General features: G+C 34.5%; 1 protein-coding gene and 1 non-coding gene across 2 annotated transcripts; one reads left to right on the top strand and one right to left on the bottom strand.

The window, feature by feature from the left end:
- Positions 1-2,835: 2,835 nt before the first annotated feature.
- On the top strand, positions 2,836-11,232 carry LOC123689596. Its single transcript, XM_045630530.1, has 2 exons — positions 2,836-3,285; positions 9,169-11,232. The coding sequence occupies exons 1-2, from the start codon at positions 3,269-3,271 to the stop codon at positions 10,973-10,975; spliced, it is 1,824 nt and encodes a 607-aa protein (XP_045486486.1). The 5' UTR covers positions 2,836-3,268; the 3' UTR covers positions 10,976-11,232.
- A 2,634-nt stretch (positions 11,233-13,866) lies between these two features.
- Positions 13,867-13,985, bottom strand: LOC123689617. Its single transcript, XR_006750557.1, has one exon. It is a non-coding gene; the product is annotated as a 5S ribosomal RNA (ribosomal RNA).
- Positions 13,986-19,813: the final 5,828 nt, after the last annotated feature.

Below are 19,813 nucleotides of genomic sequence, written 5' to 3'. Positions count from 1 at the left end.
AGAAAAGAAAAATATTTATCATTCACGAAATATTTCATTTATTATTAAACTGAAGTATTTCCGAACCAATTCGACTTAGGGTCCTTCGAGAAAAGAGCGTATCAACATGCCAGCAACGCACTCGCGAGCCCTCTGGCATTGAGTGCCCATGTATCACTTAACATCAGGTGAGCCTCCTGCCCGTTTGCCCCCTGAACAGTTTTTTTATAGAACTATAAAAAAAATTTATATACTTTATTCACGTGTTAGCATAGGGGTAACGTGCAACCGTAAATTAAACCATAGGAAATCATCATAAAAATTTTTTTAAGAATCGGACCGATTTTCTACTTCTCGATAAAATATTATTATATAAGTATATATGAAATTGATAAAACTCGTAGTATTTATAGAACAATAGCATCCAGGAACTTGAAAACAGCGTCCAGGTATTTTAATAAGAGATAGATATAGATATCAAATCAAATAAAATCAAAAATCATTTATTCATATATGTAACATAATGTACACTTATGAATACTTTAAATGATTCTAATTTTACATTTACTGCCTGTTCTCAAATCAAGGGCGTAGAACGGAAGAGAAGAACTGGCAATAAACTCTATCTCACCTATTCTCAGATTTTATTTCAGTAGAATTCTGACAGCTATATTTTTTTGACATCTTAGAGATGGCAAACCTTCACACTGCCGCCTTTCTATGCCTACATCCCTGCACCCACAAAATGAGAGTTTCTTAAAGCAGTTTTTTCGGCGAGCGAACGAGCCCACTGAAGAATTTTAAAACCAATTCGACTTAGGGCCGGCAACGCACTTGCGAGCCTTCTGGCAATGTACATGGGCGGCGGTATCGCATAACATCAGGTGAGCCACAGATTATAAAATACTACGCCAAAGAATTTTAAATACACATATGTAATTGAATATTTTTTAGGTAGCTACGAACCCTGCTAAATGCGAAGCGAAGGTGTTGCTTTAAGAATTAGAGGTGTTTTAGTGAGAGCTTTACTATTACTAGTCTGATTAATAAGTCGCAGTTGGTTCACGTATGTAGTAGTAGCAGTAGTAGCTACATATTTTGTAGTTGTGTGGTTAATGGCGGTGCAACGCATTTAAGCCTTGGTTAATGAAACAAAAAGGCCTGACTGAAGAATAATTATTTAATAAATTACATCGGCTTTAAACAAATAACTACAGTTTGCAATATATCAGCAAATAAAACTGCCCTTTTGAAACGAATGTCCGAGTTGTGTATTTGACTTTCCGTAGCTCTAGAATCATTTATGTTTCAATCTGTTTTACGTACAAAATAATTAATAAATATTCCTTTTTGTTATATATAATTTTTACAGTTGTGTGTCTCTATTTTTACAGTATATGCAAGCTATCTACTCTGAGATACATGACAATTATGATGCACATAAATGTTACAAAAACAAAAGTATTAATTTCAATTTCGGTTAAAGTGAATTAACGTAATTTTATTTACTATGTAATTAAAACGGTCATTTACAGCTCGTTGTGTATTCTATTTTCAAAATTATATAAAGCAAAAGTCTATTTATTTAAATAACTTTAGTGCCAGTTCGTCTCGTCTGTTTTATGCACTTGATTTTCGAGTGTTCCTGTGGAAGAATTTATCATGGTATTATGTAAATTATCTTAAATATAACGGTTATTCTTGAAGTGTGTGAAATCTTTCCATACACAAAATCTACGCGGTTAAATCTGCGAAGGGAAAGCTAAAGATATCTAGAATAGATAGCTAGATAGAAAGAAGCTCTTTCTTAGCTTCTTTACTATACTTAGTTTTTTATACAGGATATGGACACATGCTAGCCTTTGAGGGTTAAGTACACTCTAACAGTGAGTAGTTGGAGGTCGTATCTCTCAGAGCAGATCCCCATCGGAGTTGATTCTAGAGTTCATAGGCTCGCAGAAGAAAGTGTCTTTTCTGCGTAAGACTGCCATTAAGGTGATGTTGATAAAATTTCGAATTGATACAGCTTGTACGGTAATGAAACGAGGCAGGAGGGATTAACCCAAATAATTCTTCAGAACGAGTGTTCTGAAGAACACAAAAATTGTTCGGTAATACTTCAATAACTTGTAAAATGTTGAGATTAAAATCCCATTTAATTTCTCTGTTAAATAATTATACTATATAAAATGAATACCATTTATTCAACAAAGCCTCGGGTGAGGTCCCTAAAAATTAATATCTCTTCTAAATATATCATGTTTGATGTTTAAACACAAAACTTTACAATACGGGACGTAATTAGGACGACTGACGTCATACTCACGTGCGGGAGCTTTCAGAGTTTCGGGAAAGCCAGCTGGTTTTATTTTAGAACTTTATTCGTATCTTTGTATCTATTTTTAAAATAACCCTTCCGCTTTAATTTTTTTTTAGAGAACAGGGGGCAAACGGGCAGGAGGCTCGCCTGATGTTAAGTGATACCGCCGCCCATGGACACTCTCGATGCCAGAGGGCTCGCGAGTTCATTGCCGGCCTATTGATGCGATCTTTTCTTGAAGGACCCTAAGTCGAATTGGTTCGGAAATACTTCAGTGGGCAACTTCATAGGATAGACTTTTTGGTGCACAAAAATTGCGCGTATTTTTAAGTCTACCACGTTCACACAGACACGGCCGGAGGATTATAATATTATATACTTGAGATGTAAAATAATTAATAAATATAATATAACAATAATTATAAAAATATTAATAATAATTAATAATTTATTTCAAGTTTGTTTCACAAGAAAAGCTTGAAATAAATTGCGCTAGTTATATAAACAAAATTAGTCAGGTTTATCGGACTGTTATATATTTAAAAACCATAGAAACCACCCTGTGTCAACCTTTATTCTAGCAAGCTTGCATTCTTTTACTCAACTGCGATTAGCAACATCTCTCAACCATGATTCAGTCCTATTTTACCATTCAAGCCGGGCAGTTGCCTTTCTAAGCCAATAATTTTAATAAAATCCTTCGTGTTTAATAAATAGTTTTTTTTAAAACTCTTAAATCGGGACGCCGTATAACATTGGTGGCAGCGAAAAGGGATTTTTGATAAATCCTGGAATCGTCTCTTGTGTGTTAAAAGTGCATAAGTGTATCAGTGAAAGTGTTAAGTGGTATCAAGCCCCATCCGTCCACTGTGTGATAAGTGGAACAGGCCTTTCATCGTCAGCCCAGTTCAACCCAGTTCAGCCCAGCACCGTCGAATACCGACGATATTCTTTTTCAAGAATCTAAGAATGATATTCATCACCCTGTAAGTTTTTAATTACTTTTGTGCAACATACAATACCAACTTACAAATCAGTGCAGCGCCTTATCAATTCTCAGTAACGCTAGCCGTCGCAACGTCGTTATCACTATTGTTTAGTCTAAGCCATATCCTAAGTGACAATGCCTAAAGAAGATATTATTGTACGTGAATCAAAGAATAGGTCAGCCACAGACGTTGATATAAATATACTCATTAGATTTATAAATAAATTTGATGGCCAGCGTGAAAAATTAAGTGCATTTTTAAATAATTGTAGGAATGCGGTAGAGCTTGCTACTCAAAACCAACAAGACATTTTATTAAAGTATATTGTAAGTCAATTAGAAGGACGCGCAGAGACTGCTTGTTGTGTTAAAGAATTTGAGAATTGGCAACAGCTCGAAGATTTCTTAAAATCTCAATTCGGTGATAAAAAGCACTATGCTGCGCTGCTTTCTGATTTACAAGAATGTCGTCAATTAAGCAACGAAACGGTCAACCAGTTTGCATTACGATTAGAGTCTTGTTTGTCAAAATTATTATCAGAAATTAATATAACTATCCCTACGAAGAAAAAAGACGAACTGGCAGGCCGCGTCGCAGCTATGAAAGATTTAGCCTTACACACGTTTGTAGTCGGCCTAAATCCAAGGTTGTCAACTGTAGTTCGATGCCGTGACCCTGAATCTTTGAACGACGCCGTTAATTTCGCTACATCCGAAGAAAAGATTGTCAATGCCTTAACACGACGAAACACTAATTACGCGCAAACTCCAAACAACCAGAATCAAGCGCGTTTCCGCCCATCTCACCCATCATATGCACAAAATAGATCAGCCTTACAACATGGCACTAATAATAATATAACATCTGCTGCGTTTAGGCCCTCTAATTCTATAGTGTGCCGATATTGCAAGGCCCCAGGGCATACTATTGAAGGTTGTCGCAAACGAGAATACAATAATAGGAAATTTGGAAATAATCAAAATTCAAACTACAACCGCACAAACCCTTCTACTTCCTTTCAAAATCGGAACCAACCGATTCATGCAATAACTTCATATGAAGATTATGGTGTTGATGAGACAGATAATCCTTTAAACGAATAAGGGACTCTCGACGGTGTCTCCCGAGTCCGAAATTTCAACGTCCTTTATTGCTATATCGAAATGACACCGCAAATTCTATATCTTATTACAATTCCAAGGTCACACAACAGGGTAACCAGCCCCAAAACGAAGACTATATTTCTATTTCTAAATCCAAGGTCACACAGCAGGGTAACCAGCCCCAAAATGAAGACCATGTTCCTATTTCTAAATCCAAGGTCACACAGCAGGGTAACCAGCCCCAAAATGAAGACCATGTTCCTATTTCTAAATCCAAGGTCACACAGCAGGGTAACCAGCCCCAAAATGAAGACCATGTTCCTATTTCTAAATCCAAGGTCACACAGCAGGGTAACCAGCCCCAAAATGAAGACCATGTTCCTATTTCTAAATCCAAGGTCACACAGCAGGGTAACCAGCCCCAAAATGAAGACCATGTTCCTATTTCTAAATCCAAAGTCACACAACAGAGTAATAAAATTCCCATTCATAGTGGTAACAACGTTGATAAATCAATTTCGAAATCCTCTGTACCACATAACCTTTATTCAAAAAATAGTGCAATAAATGCCCAACAAAGGACATATGCATCTATTGTATCCGGTACTCTGAAATACATGCCTGCCATATCTCCTCTTACTACATCCATAGTCGATACACCAAATACCACACCCGAAACAAAAAATAATACATGTAACAAAATACATAATGTTACTTCAAATCCATCCGAAAAATACTTACCCTTTGTTGAAGTACAAACCTCTGTATCCACAAAACGACTTAAGCTCCTTGTTGATAGTGGTGCATCTATTAGCCTTATAAAGAAATCATCTATTCAAAATCTACCTGAAATAGATGAACACACCATAACATTTTCAGGAATCGGAACTGCAGATAAACCGATGAAGTCATTAGGACATATACCTATCGAATTCAACTCTTTGAAGTACAGATTTCACGTTATTGACAACATAAATTTTCCTTACGATGGTATAATTGGAAACGATTTTCTATCAGACAACTGTTCAAATATTGATTTTAAGAATGAACTACTTACAATTAATCAGGTTGAACTTGTTTTAAAATTTAATGAACCAGTATATGTTATTGCTCCCCGAACTGAAACCATCATAGAATGTTCAGTACTTAATCCAGAAATAGGTGAAGGCTTGATGGTAGATCAAAACCCCGTTGACTCAATTCTAATTGCTAACTGCATTGTCAAAGTGAAACCTAATTCTAGAATAAACATTTCTGTTGTAAATATCTCTGAATCTCCAATTACGCTAAACTCAAATTTGAAATTAAAACTTACGCCCTTTGAAAACAAAGCAAATCACCAAATATTTAATATATCTCATACAATCCCTAACAATGCCGTTAACAGAACTGAGCAGGTCCTAGATCTTTTAAGAGTCACTCACCTTAATAGCGAAGAACGAGAGTCATTATTTAATCTTTGCGCTGAATTTTCAGATATATTTCACCTCCCCGAAGATTCTTTAACTTGCACTAATGTTCTCGAGCACCAGATACCAACCTCTTCCTCTGTACCCATTAATACAAAATCATATCGATTTCCTGAAGTGCATAAACAAGAGGTAAATAATCAGATTAATAAAATGCTTAATGAAGGAATTATCAAACCATCAACGTCTCCATGGTCATCTCCGATCTGGATAGTTCCAAAAAAACTTGACGCTTCTGGTCAGCGTAAATGGCGCATTGTTATCGATTACCGTCGATTAAATGATATCACCATTGGAGATTCTTACCCTATTCCTAATATTTCGGAAATTTTAGACCAATTAGGTAAATGTAAATATTTTAGTACACTCGATTTAGCTTCTGGATTTCACCAAATTAAAATGTCTGAAGCTGACGCTCCTAAAACTGCTTTTTCCATTCCACAGGGACACTTTGAATTTGCGCGAATGCCGTTTGGGCTCAAAAATGCCCCTTCTACGTTTCAAAGGTTGATGAATTCTGCTCTGTCAGGTCTGCAAGGGCTACAATGCTTTGTTTACCTAGATGATATCGTAATTTACTCATTTGATCTCCAAAAACATATGAAAAACCTCTCAAATGTCTTTGACAGACTCCGACAATTTAACCTCAAACTTCAGCCAGATAAGTGCGAATTTCTGCGCAAGGAAGTTTCTTATCTCGGTCACATAATAACTGACGAAGGCGTCAAGCCAAATCCCGAAAAAACCAAAGCAGTCCAAGAATTTCCCCGACCCAAATGTCCTAAGGACATTAAATCCTTTATGGGGTTAGTGTCCTACTATCGTCGTTTTATACCTAACCTGTCCAAGATTGCTAAACCACTTACAAACCTCCTAAAGAAGGATGTTCCGTTCAATTGGCAACATGAACAACAGTTAGCCTTTGAAACTCTAAAAAATAGTTTGATCTCTGCACCTATACTTGCTTACCCAGATTTTAACCAACCATTCAACCTCACCTGCGACGCATCTAACTATGCAATTTCCGCTATCTTGTCACAAGGGCCTATAGGAAGAGATCGCCCCATCGCTTTTGCGTCAAGGACATTATCTAAAGCCGAAAGTAACTACAGCGTTACCGAAAAGGAATGCTTGGCTATCATATGGGGAACTAAAACCTTTAGACCATACCTGTATGGTAACAAATTTACAATTTTAACAGACCATAAACCACTCAAGTGGTTATTTAATTGTAAGGATCCTGGATCCAAGCTTGTAAGGTGGCGTTTAAAACTCGAGGAGTTCGAATACGACATTGAATATAAAAAGGGAAAAATCAATAGTAACGCCGACGCTCTGTCTCGATTTCCCGTCAATCCAATTATCAAAGATCAGACTGATTCTCAACGTGTGATACCGTCTTCAAGTGAGAATGATCCACTCCCTTTTAGTCCTCTAACAATAGATGATCTAGGGATTCAACTCCCTTCGACATCTAATGCTGGTAGTGACAGCCTGCCCAATATTGACCTTTTAGAAAATGATGAAATGTTGTTCCCTGCTACTAGCCCTGAGAGTGAAACCAACTTACCAGTTCAAAACCCTTCAATCTCTTCACCTCTTCAAGGCGTTTCAAATTCTAACACCGACTACAATGACTTTCTGAAAACTTTCTCAAACAAAAAAGAAAACTTTAATACCCATATAAGAGAACATAATGAAAGTCTCCTTAAGAGTAATTCTAAAGCCATCTTAATCCCTGTATCAATCGACTTCGATGATTCAAATCCATATCTCCAAGACATCCTGTCCACACTACCCGACTCTACCAATATTCTAAATTCAGAAAGAGAACTACATTCGTTTCAAAAAATCGAAATTAAAAATAAGATATACTATCTTTTATTTACCAAAGTCTACTATTTCGACGACTGCACATATCCAGATATATTCAAAACTCTCAAAACAGCCCGTGACGATATCTTGCTTTCCGCGAATATTGGAGAAATAGCCATATCTGACTTTAAAAGTATCTTCGAACAACATTCCTTTGTCAAAATATACGGCATGCTTATGTACTTATTTAATAATACTAACATAACAGTAAATATACACCATAATACCATCCTATATCCTGTTCCTTCCGAGATCACCAAAATCCTTAAAGAAAACCATGATATCCCAATTGCAGGACATCTAGGCTCGAATAAGATGTATAATAGAATCAAAGAACGATATTATTGGAAAAATATGCGTACAGATATAGAAAATTATGTACAAAACTGTAAATTATGCCAATCAAACAAAGCGCTGAGAAAGATCAATCAATCACCCATGCAAATTACGACTACTGCTACACGCCCATTTGAAAGAATTAGCCTCGACATAGTTGGACCTTTGCCTGAAGCTGGATTTCAAAAACTGAAATTCATACTTACCCTTCAAGATGATTTAACCAAGTTTTCTATTTCATACCCAATATCAAACGCTACAGCAGAAGAAACCTGTGAAGGTCTAGTTCACTTCATTTCTCTATTTGGCATTCCTAAAACCATATTAACAGACCAAGGAACTAATTTTACTGCCGAATTATTTAAACGCACATGCGAGTTTTTGAAGATTAAACAAATTTGGTCATCACCTTACCACCCTCAAACTCAAGGGGCTTTAGAAAGAAGCCATTCCACTTTAAAGGAATACTTAAAATCTTACGTAAATGAAAATCAGACAAACTGGCATAAGTTCGTATATACCGCCATGTTAACCTATAATAGTAATATCCACACAACGACTAAATTCACTCCATATGAACTTGTTTTCGGGCACAAGCCATATATCCCTGACTCAGTATTTGAATCGCGCCCTGACGTTACATATCCAGAGTATATTAAAATGCTCCATCACCGATTAAAAATTTCTCGCGAAAAGGCTTTGGAGAATATCAAAACTTCAAAGGAAAGATCAAAGACCTACTATGATAGACATACGAGGTCTATACAGTATAAAGTAGGTGACTATGTTTATTTAAAAAATCACGTCAGACTGCGCAAGGCTCTTTCGCCAATTTGGAAAGGTCCCTATAAAATCGTCAAAGTCCACAATAATAATACTTTAGAACTATTAATAAATAGACGTCATATTAAACATCATTTTGATGAAGTGAAACCAGCTCACGATACCTAATTTTATTTTATAAATGTTTACTTTTATTATATACTGTATACACTTTAAGTTTTGTAAGATAAGTTTATATCAAATGTTAATGTCGTTCTTTTCTTATAAGTAACATTATTTTACTCTTTTTAATAACACGCTCACATATTTTCCAGGGCCATCGCAATTCTCTGCAATGTCACCCTAGCTGAACCTGAAAATCAATATGTTAAAAATATAGTGAACGGTCCTGGGATCTTCTTCGACCCTGTTGGCTCACTAAAGATAATAGATGACCAATTTCAAATTGTAATCCCAGTAGAAATCATTCCCATAAAAAATCATATAATGGACATAAACAAAGTATTTAACAACGTTCAGTCTTATTGTCAGAGAAACGTAGTAATTGGTGTTTCGCAATGTCATAACTTATTACAACCGTTAGAAGCAATCCTTAAAGATCTCCAACGTGACTTTGATGCCGTTTCACATCTAGTATCCGACGATTACGTCTCTAAAAGGTCCGCATGGTTTTCCGGAATAGGCACTGTTTTCAAACATATATTCGGTACCTTGACCGAAGATGATGCGAGAATTTACGAAGACGCTATTAAAACTCTTTATGAAAATGATAAAAAGATTTCAGGAACATTGAAGAAAACCGTTATTGCTTCCCAATCTGCCATTTCCAATATAAATCAATCCTTACATGACATGAACCTTAATCAAGCAAAATTAAATGGTGTCGTCAAACAATTAGAGTCTTCGGTATCTAATATAACAAATGCCTTTAATGAGGTTAACTTTAGAAATAATTTTTATAACATTTTAAATATTTTACAATCAAACTTACTGACTTTATCTTTTAAGGTGGAAGACTTACTTAACTCCATTTTACTCATAAAAAGTAACACTTTGCATCCTTCAGTTCTAACCCCTAACCAAATGTATAACGATATTGTAAGTAATTTTAAGTTACTCCCTAAGTATAGAGATTTTCCTGTAAGCATAGATATAAGCAACATTCATATTCTAATTAATATAGCCGATTTAACTTGTTATTATTTCAACAAAAAATTAATGTTTATTGTAAAGATACCACTTGTAACCTTAGAATATTTTAATATCTATAGAACTGTACCATTGCCTATCCCACATAAGGAGGGCAATCTTAATTCTTTTGCTATGATCCTCCCTTCGGAACAATTTTTAGCCTTAAGTGCAGATAAATTATACTATATATATCTCAAGAATCTGAATTACTGTAAAAGCATATTTACCGATACCTATCTTTGTGAAATAACCGATGTCTACGCAGTACTTAATAACCCTTCATGTGAAATCGAAATAATTACTAAAGCCTTAACTACCCTTCCGGAAAGTTGTCCTGTTAAGGTCATGTTTGGTAATCTAGATATTTGGCATAAGCTAAATAATAACAATTGGTTATTTGTACAATCAAAATCCACTAAATTGTCTATTGAATGTAATCGAAATGTATCTGAGTTAATTATATCCGGTACAGGTGTACTTAATATACCAGTAAATTGTGTAGGTTTTCATAAAAACCTCAAGCTAGTGACTAAAGTGTATCCCAAAATATATGTACCCACTGTATCCTCAAACTTTGACATTATTAATGATAATTGCTGTAAAAGTGTAAATAAATTAAGCAATAACATTTCTATTCCAACAATCAAAATTGTTAACCTTGATGATTTAAAATCGATTAAAGCTATTTCAGATATGTCAATGAAGGATCTGAATGAGATCAAAGATCCTAATAATTTTAATAATCATGTTAGCTTTCCTATTTTAAGTATTTTCTCTGTAATCCTAGTTATTAGTTTTGTTTTTGTATATTTTTATAAGAAAGGCAAATGTTCGAGAAAACTTGAAATTTCTAATAATATCCCGGTTGAGCAAGATAATAATCCTGCAGATCAGACTAATCCTTCGGTAGCCCGCTTGCGAATTTGTTAAATGTTAAGTAAACTTACAAATAAACCGTAAGTTTCCTCATAACGAGGGGGTTGTTATATATTTAAAAACCATAGAAACCACCCTGTGTCAACCTTTATTCTAGCAAGCTTGCATTCTTTTACTCAACTGCGATTAGCAACATCTCTCAACCATGATTCAGTCCTATTTTACCATTCAAGCCGGGCAGTTGCCTTTCTAAGCCAATAATTTTAATAAAATCCTTCGTGTTTAATAAATAGTTTTTTTTAAAACTCTTAAATCGGGACGCCGTATAACAGGACGCTGAACTAGGTGTGGACCTGTATTTCAGCATAGAGCGCCTTACCCCTTAAATATATCAGAGGAAAACTCTAGCATCAAGTATATAACTCATTGGAAAAACTTAAATGTTATAATTTACATTATATTTAACAAGTAGTTATATTATGGTGTAGAGTGTTGAAGTGTTCTCCCTGTGAGTAACGGTGTATGTGTGTTTGTAGGAGAGTGTGTTTAATACTATATTGCCAAAAGAATACTATAATTGATAAACTTAAGTTGTTTTTTGTTACATAGTGTAGATAAACAAAATTGAATAAATATGTCTTAAGATGTCATGTGGAACATGGTATAATGGTTAAAGCAAAAAAACTTGGCGATTAATAAGAGTGACGGGGAGTTTATTGCGAGTTCTTCTCTCCTATTATACGCTCTAGAATTGAGAACTGGCTGTAAATGTAAAATTACAAGCATTTCATACATATTTCATATTGACTTACAAGTGTTGGGTTACCTATATGAATATTTTGATTTTGATTTTATGTAATGATTTAATGCTTCTAAATGTGAATTAGGTACAATTCATTTTGGGATCCGGTCGTGAATACATCAAGAGCAAAGATAAAACATATTTAATTGTAGACATATATAGATATAAACAGAGTCGCGGAGTGTTTCTTGTCAGTTCCTCGTGCCCGCTCTACGTCCTTGACTTACGAACTGGTAATAAATGAAAATTTCAAATCAATTAAACATACTTTCTGTTGACATTCATATCTATACTTGTTTACCAATATGAATAAAGTTATTTTGAGTTTGAGTAAAATTGAACATTGAAATTTTAATTTCAAAGGAATATTTCAGAACCAACTTCAGCTCTATAGAATGTTAGTACGGCAAAAATTGAATAGGTTTTAATCGTATAATTGAATCTGTCAACCTGACCTGACATGTTGACGATGATTGAAAAGTACTGAAAGTGATGATTAAAAAGTATTGCTTTTATATAAAGTGGTCAAACAGGCAAAAGGCTCACCTGATGTTAAGACTTAAGATATATCCACACTCATGTACACTTACATTGACAGAAGGCTGGCAAGTGCGTTGCATGTACAACCTTAACTCATATTGGTTTTAAAATAATATACTTTAGTAGGCAACTAGTTCCACAAAGTGAGTGGTGCTTGGAAAAACTGCCTTTAGAATCAGTTTAGGAACCGAAGTTGACGTGACACAATTGAATAAAACACTTACTGAAATCAATGCGATTAATTTAATAAAAACCTTATGTATAACGCAAAAATTGCATCATTTATTTATTGTATACATAATCTTAAATAGAAAGTAAAATTGTGTGGTAGAAACACAATCTGGACATAGTTTTTCTGTCCACTAGGACGTCGAACATATTTAAATAATTAAATTATATACATACTAAGGCCAGTGACATAACATACAATATAATTTTTTGCCATCAAACCATCAAAATTGCACGAATACCACACTTACATAGTCAACTTTATATAGGTAATATACCATAAATGACTTTCTGAATTCCGAACAACTTTTTCTACATTTGGCGTGTGTGTTTTTAGAATAAAACATTAAATGGCTATTAAACAACATACAGGAGTGCCCAAGTAGTCCCAATCTATATTTAGACCCTGCCGTTTTGCATTAATTAACCCGTCACTGAGTTCAAAGGACATTTTGTTCACGCGTTCACAGCATTGTGTTTACATAGGTTGTTGAACATTTAATCTTCTAAAATTCCAGTTTGTTTTATGTCCTATGTTCGTATTAAAATGGTCACTTTAATTGTGGTGCCAGGCCCACATAGTCCTGGAGATGTCCACGTAGTCATGTGAGGTTGTGACCAAACAACGTACTGAAATCCTCGGAACAGTGAGGTCGCTCTGTGAAGCCTGTGAAGTGCCTAGACGACTTCTGTACTTCTGGAAGGAGCTAGGCTGGCTAAATTAGCCAGGGCTTCACGCACAACGGACCTTTTGACCATCTAAGTGCGGAAACAGAGTCCACATACATACATACACATTGTGGTGCCAGGTCCCACTTTTGAAGAAATCCCTGAATTGAAATCAAAATTCAAGTACTAGTTGAACTGAGGCACCAGGTTGTATTGGACGTCAAACTTTTGTTTAATTATATATAAAAATGTTTTGTTGGTTTGTGTACTCTTCAAAAACTCAAAAAGTTCACTGATCGAGCTGATGCATGATATATAATCCGCATCAATCTATTTTTTGCATCAGTCACATATCCGCAAACGCGAAGAAACAGTTTTTTTTAAGCTGTGTACCAGTGGCCGCGCCATTTGCCGTTAGGAAAACATGATTCACATGAGAAACAATATCCGTTCCAAATTATAATATTGTTTATTTACAAAAAAATTAAATCTCATTCTGACTTTAATACAATCTTAAATATAAATCAAGGAGCTTTTGTGTGATCGAACAACGACTTTCACCAAAGTAATTTATAACAATCAAAAAACTTGTATTGTAATAATTTTAAATTAAGAACTTTCATCCATGCAACAAGCTAGAAGACTAGACAACTAGAAGCAAGAAGGTATCGAATAACCATTTTCCCCTTTAATAGAAAAGAAAAAAAGCCAACATCACAAGGTGTTCCCAGGCGGTCACCCATCCAAGTACTGACCTCGCCCGACGTTGCTTAACTTCGGTGATCGGACGAGAACCGGTGTATTCAACGTGGTATGGACGTTGGCGATAGACATCCCGAAGATATAAAATATAACACTTATAGCAAAAACTGTCTTTACAACTCTTTGTTTTAATTTTTTCCGTCTATCTACTACTTCGTTCCAAAACATGCAATAATTGAAAGATTGTAGCATAACTATTGGACAGTTCTGGGACAAAGATGGGATGTATGTTTCATTGTTTGTTCTTAATGTCCATCTTCTTTTGGTGCCTCTCCATTACCAGAGATTGGCCGTAAGTCCCGCGAAGCGTGTCTATTTTTTGCCAGGCGCAACTCTTTCTAATAATGTTTATTGATTAACTGTATTCTTGACTATACTAGTTTTAATTTAAATTAAATAGTAAACCTACGACCTCACAGATGATAGTGAAACGACTAGACTACTACTCAGTATTAAGCACCTTTCATACTTGTATAACACTCATTTGTACTCTTTGATTTTGGATTGGCATAATAGTTATTTCAGCGACACTTTGCTATGCGACTTTTAAAGGGCGTTCGACTAAGTATAATTCATTTAATTTGGTTAACATTCCTGTCATGAGTGATGAGATTGTTACACATAAGCTTAATTCATAGGTCATCCGAAAATCAATATTTGGATATCTTTGCAATACCTGTGTGAGCAGATAGAATAAAACCAATAAAAAGTAGTAGTCTTACAACCTACAACATAGTTTTTGCCTCAGATTTATATATTTGTTTCGCTTTCATTATTTCCTAATGGGTGATCAGCTACCGTTGTCTGACAAACGCCGGTCATGCATCCCTCAGGATGTTTTCCTTTGCCATACGAGCGAGAGTTAGGTTTAAAGACTTTATTTTCTCAAAACAGACCAAATGCCACTTAAATGAGCAACAATACTTCTGGTAAACATAAAATTGTAGTCGTTCAATATTTACACATAATCACAAATCGTACATGCAACCAACCCAAAAGTAAAACCAAAGATACACGAATAAAAACCAATTATAAGAAAATTAAATTAAAAGTCATTTTTTTTTTACATACTCACCCAGCCTCGATATGAAATAAGTAATATTTTTCATATTTGTCGGTAGTTACATATACAGCTGTGCGCCTTCGTAAGTAAACATTATTTTGCCATAGTTCGTGCGTATTTTAGGTAGTGCAAGGTAGCTCGTTCGACGCATACTACTATGACTCACACGTTAATGCGCATTTAGTCAGAAAAGTCCATTGGTTCACAGTGAAGTTCAAACCTACATAGGCGTGAAAGTCACACGCTTAGACTATAATTATATCATTGTGATCAATAATAATAATTCAGAGGACGGCAATATGACGGAAATGATATTACAACGTTAATTAAGTTCAGAGTTCCACTCACCGACATTGTTAAAAGTTTGATTTGATCTGATTTGAACTGTGATTTTGAAAACAAGGCCAGCGACCAATTAAAACTCATTCAGCAGTCGTTTATAAGTATCTAATGTGTCTATGGTTACATTAATCTTCAAACTAACCCCTTTCATAAAATCAAAATCACTTCCATGCACGGTTCTAACTTAAGTAATACGTCTGTCTCTTTTCATCACCGCGTATACTTAATTTGACAGAATAAGAGAGATAAACTGATTTAGTTTTAATAAGGGCTAAAACTTTATGACAACCACTTGTAGGAGATAAACAGTGATTGGGTATATAATAGTCAGAAAACAATTTATTTGAGACGTTAATTCTATTACAATTATTTAAAACAAATGTGATTGAGATTAGACTCAGACACCACACTGAGGTCATCGTACCTTAAACATAAAAATAATATTAATTACATTAAAAGATAACCGTTTACCTAGCCCTTCTAACAATATTTCAGCTTAATAAGCTTTTATTAAGTCATATATCTTTTAAATAGACATGTTATATATAAAACTATATTCATACAGTTTGATTATACAAAATTATTAATGCCAATCGATAGGGTGATTCATTTAACACATGATAAAGTACGCGTTACGTATGAAACCTTATATGAAAAATTATGAAATAAAAGACAAAAGTAATTTCTGCATTTGTATTTGTTCCTTCTCAGTGTGGCTACGAAACTAACAAAGCCCGTCCATTCTCCAAGGAATCAAAGACATCCAGCCACTTGCCATTGTCGATCGACTACATGGTGTCCAAGACTACTTACTTCTACTACTAAAGCCATAAAGACTCTTACAGGGAGTATAATATATGGGCACTTTAAGCAAAGGCTGATGGAAATTCGATGTGATGTACGGAACAAGGAGTGCCAATGTTAGTGGCGAAGGATCTGAATTAAACCAATCACTGGCTTCCCTGCACCTCAATGCCATCAGCCTTGCGCACTCTGTAATCGAGGTGTGACCTAATAAGTTAACTATTTTTTTTTAATTTTAAATTTTCTATTTACAATTATTATTACTATATAGGTTAAGAACATTGTTAATACTGTGTGTTCGAATTAAAGTATATTATAATTTGTATTTTTAAATCATATAGTTCCTTTTAGTGTGGTAGAACTAAATGCCTTACTTGAATAAAACCATAACGTAAGCTTAATATATTCTTTAGCGTATTTCTGAATTATGCAGATATTACCATATTACAAGTCTAGTTCGTTAAATCTCTGAAATATTTATGAAGTTATATTATAAACACTATAAAGTTAGCACCTCGTCACTCCATCACAGTTTATTAGATTTTCTCCATTTTGTTATGGATGGTTAACTTCGGCCCTAACCAACCCTTAGCCAATTTTACCCTTGCATTTAATATAAGCAAAATGAACTGACTATTATCATATTAATCGTATATATTACTCTGGTTGTGTGACAAAATAAATAAATACATATATATATATATCTTAATATATATATTTCTTGTGTGCGTGTGTATGTGACTGAACTCCTCCTAAACGACTGAACCAATTTTGATGAAATTTTTTGTGTGTGTTCAAGGGAATGGTTTAGATTCACAATTTTGTCCGCTGGACAATGTTTTTTTAATTAATTTTTAAAATCGATGCCATGTATTAGACAGGAGGCTGATAACCTTAAATGTCTATGAAATAAAAATGATCAAAGAAAGTGAAGCAATCTAAGAAATCTCATATAAGGCTGTAGCGTCACTGGATATTCTAAACTAACTTAATTATTAAATTTTACATAGGTTAATGAACTGAATTTCAAGCGATCATAGTCGTCCGCACCAACTAACACATTAAACTCTGCATTAGGAGAGATGCAGAGTGCATCCTATCCTTAGAAAAATTTTATAAAAGTTTTCAATTAACTTAGCCAACAAATAGATAGAAATAGAGATTATCCGAGAGCTGTAAATAACGATCTGCAAATTTGTAATTATTTAACTTAGAACAATAGAAACATTATGCTAACATTTAAGTTCTCTAAAAACATTTGATGATTAAACCGCACCAACTACCGTTGATAGGGCAACATTTACATAGTTTAATAATAGCGGCGGCGGAAACTTTATTGCCAGTTCTTCTCTTCCGTTCTACTCCCTTGATAGAACAGGCAGTAAATGTAAAATTAGAAGAATTTAATATGTATTAATTTTTAACGTTCATAAGTTCAATTGTGTTACCTACATGAAATAATGATTTTTAATTTAAACAATATATGTATATAATTAAAACTGACTACAAGTAATGCACTCAAAGCATTGTGTCACGTAAATGTTACAATTTTAAGTTTGTATCCCTTAAAGAACTTTTAAATACGTACTTGCCTCACACACACACAAAGCCTCGGCCTACACCCTCTATCTTCTTTGCCGATGAGTAGGGATGCTAAATCTAAAGACGTGGAATAAGTGATACCTGCATATCTATCTATTCTATAATAACCGTTTTTTTTTAAGTACGAAGCAGCCTTACCGCAACTTTTGTTTACAAAAGGTAATAGCAAAGATAATGAAAGAACAACAATGATTAGTGTTCAATTAGAACATAATTAGAAACGGCCCTTTCTATGAGAGGTAATGCCTGTCTTTTATGGAATCAATTATTGGAAGTAATTGGTAGCGAGGCGCCCTTAGAAACTTTGGGAAAGCTTTTAACAGATTTAAAAACGGACGTCATCAGTTTTACCACACAGTTGGGTAAGGTTCAATAGGGCTGCTTGAAAAAGCAATTTAAAGTGATAACGCCCATGGACACTCACATTTTTAGAAGGCTTGCACTCTCCATCGTAAATGCGGATGAAGATGAGATTTAAATTAGATAGATTCAAACTTGGGGAAAAAATCGGTTATGAATCACTTGGTAGATGATCTAATATATTTTGTTTGGTTTGGTATAGTATAAAGTCAGAATATGGTTTTCGATATAAAAATTGTAAACTACTCTATATTATATCCGTAATTTGGGTATCAAAATGATTTTCAATATTTTAAAAATAAAACTACATGTCATTATTGTCATTTATTCAATTATAAAATGTAAGTTGTAAAAAGATAAAATTCCTGAGCAACTGTTATCTAAGAATTATTTAATGCGAAAGGAAATCGCTGACATTTTTCATTAAAATTCTCAGCTCGGCTTATAAAAGTTATTTTCTTATCAGTTTTTAATTCTATTCGCAAATTCTCTTTGAGATGCTGTCTTGATAATATTCCCAATGCAATTGATTTGATTTGTCCGCTTTTATTTCTCGGTATAACTTCTAAGCACTATGATGTAGCTGTGAATTCCTGGGTTTGATAACCATGTATTAACTTTTTAAGTAGCTTGCAAATGAATATTAAAAAAATAGTAATGGAAATTTATCTTCCTTTTTTTGATGTGTTCAACGTCTAATAAATCGATAAATGCTGGCTGCACGTACATAAAGCATGACTCATTGTCCCGTTTCGCTTATTGTCCTGTACGCTCATTGTACGGTTACGGTCATTGAAGGCTTGCGCCGCATCCATCTCTCTTCCACTCGATTGGCCTATGTGTCCGAGGATTCACTCCTTTGTATCCATATATATTTATTATCCATAATTTTATTCATAAAAGTATGTAATCATTTTATCTATGCTTGTTATGACGTTGTCACGTTAAACTATCGTTCGTTAACTGACTTTCCAGACAACCATTTTTTTATCAGTCAGACAGAGACAGAATAATATCTTAATGATTACTTCGCTACATTTAAACACTACTGTGGTTTGCATTAATGTTCCATAGCAGTCTTATTTAGGAGCGAGACAAATGCACATAATAATAGTTCTTAAATTGTTTTTTCAATGGATACGTCGGATAAGAGTCAGGGTGTAAGCTCCGTCATAATCTTTGTTCTGTGGTGGGAAACAAACTTGCTCTGCCTTGCCTTATCCAAGAAATGGGTGATAGGGACGAGGTATGGAATGCAGTGTCTTCTGTGAGTAATAGTAGAATATATCCCATCTCGAATCTTCTATTTACTGCACCCGAGGTTTTGAGCGTAACATTTATGCCATTGACGCCCTGGTTCAATGCGACAGAGACCTCAGAACCTGAACCCTTGGAACTTTTGTGGGCAGGGGATACGCAAACTCATATCCCGCTCGATTATAAAAGAAAATGACAAAGCAATCATTAAAAAAATAGCAATATGTTTCTATTATTAAGCAATAAGTCAACATGAATAAGGAATTTGTGGAAACATTCAGCACGTGTTCATTTTAATATCATTCCGTACAAAGCAACGAAAACATATTTCATTTAAGTGACGTTAAGTTTTACCGGATTTTCGCGTGGCCTACATTGGTGACAGCCATTAAAAGAAAGGGAGGATTTATTTTATTGGATTTTTCCTATAAAACCTATTTTGAGGTATTCGAAATTCGAAAAA

This window comes from Pieris rapae, chromosome 12 (assembly GCF_905147795.1).
Source record: "Pieris rapae chromosome 12, ilPieRapa1.1, whole genome shotgun sequence".
NCBI lineage: Eukaryota > Metazoa > Arthropoda > Insecta > Lepidoptera > Pieridae > Pieris > Pieris rapae.
This window is presented reverse-complemented; position numbering and strand designations above follow the sequence as displayed.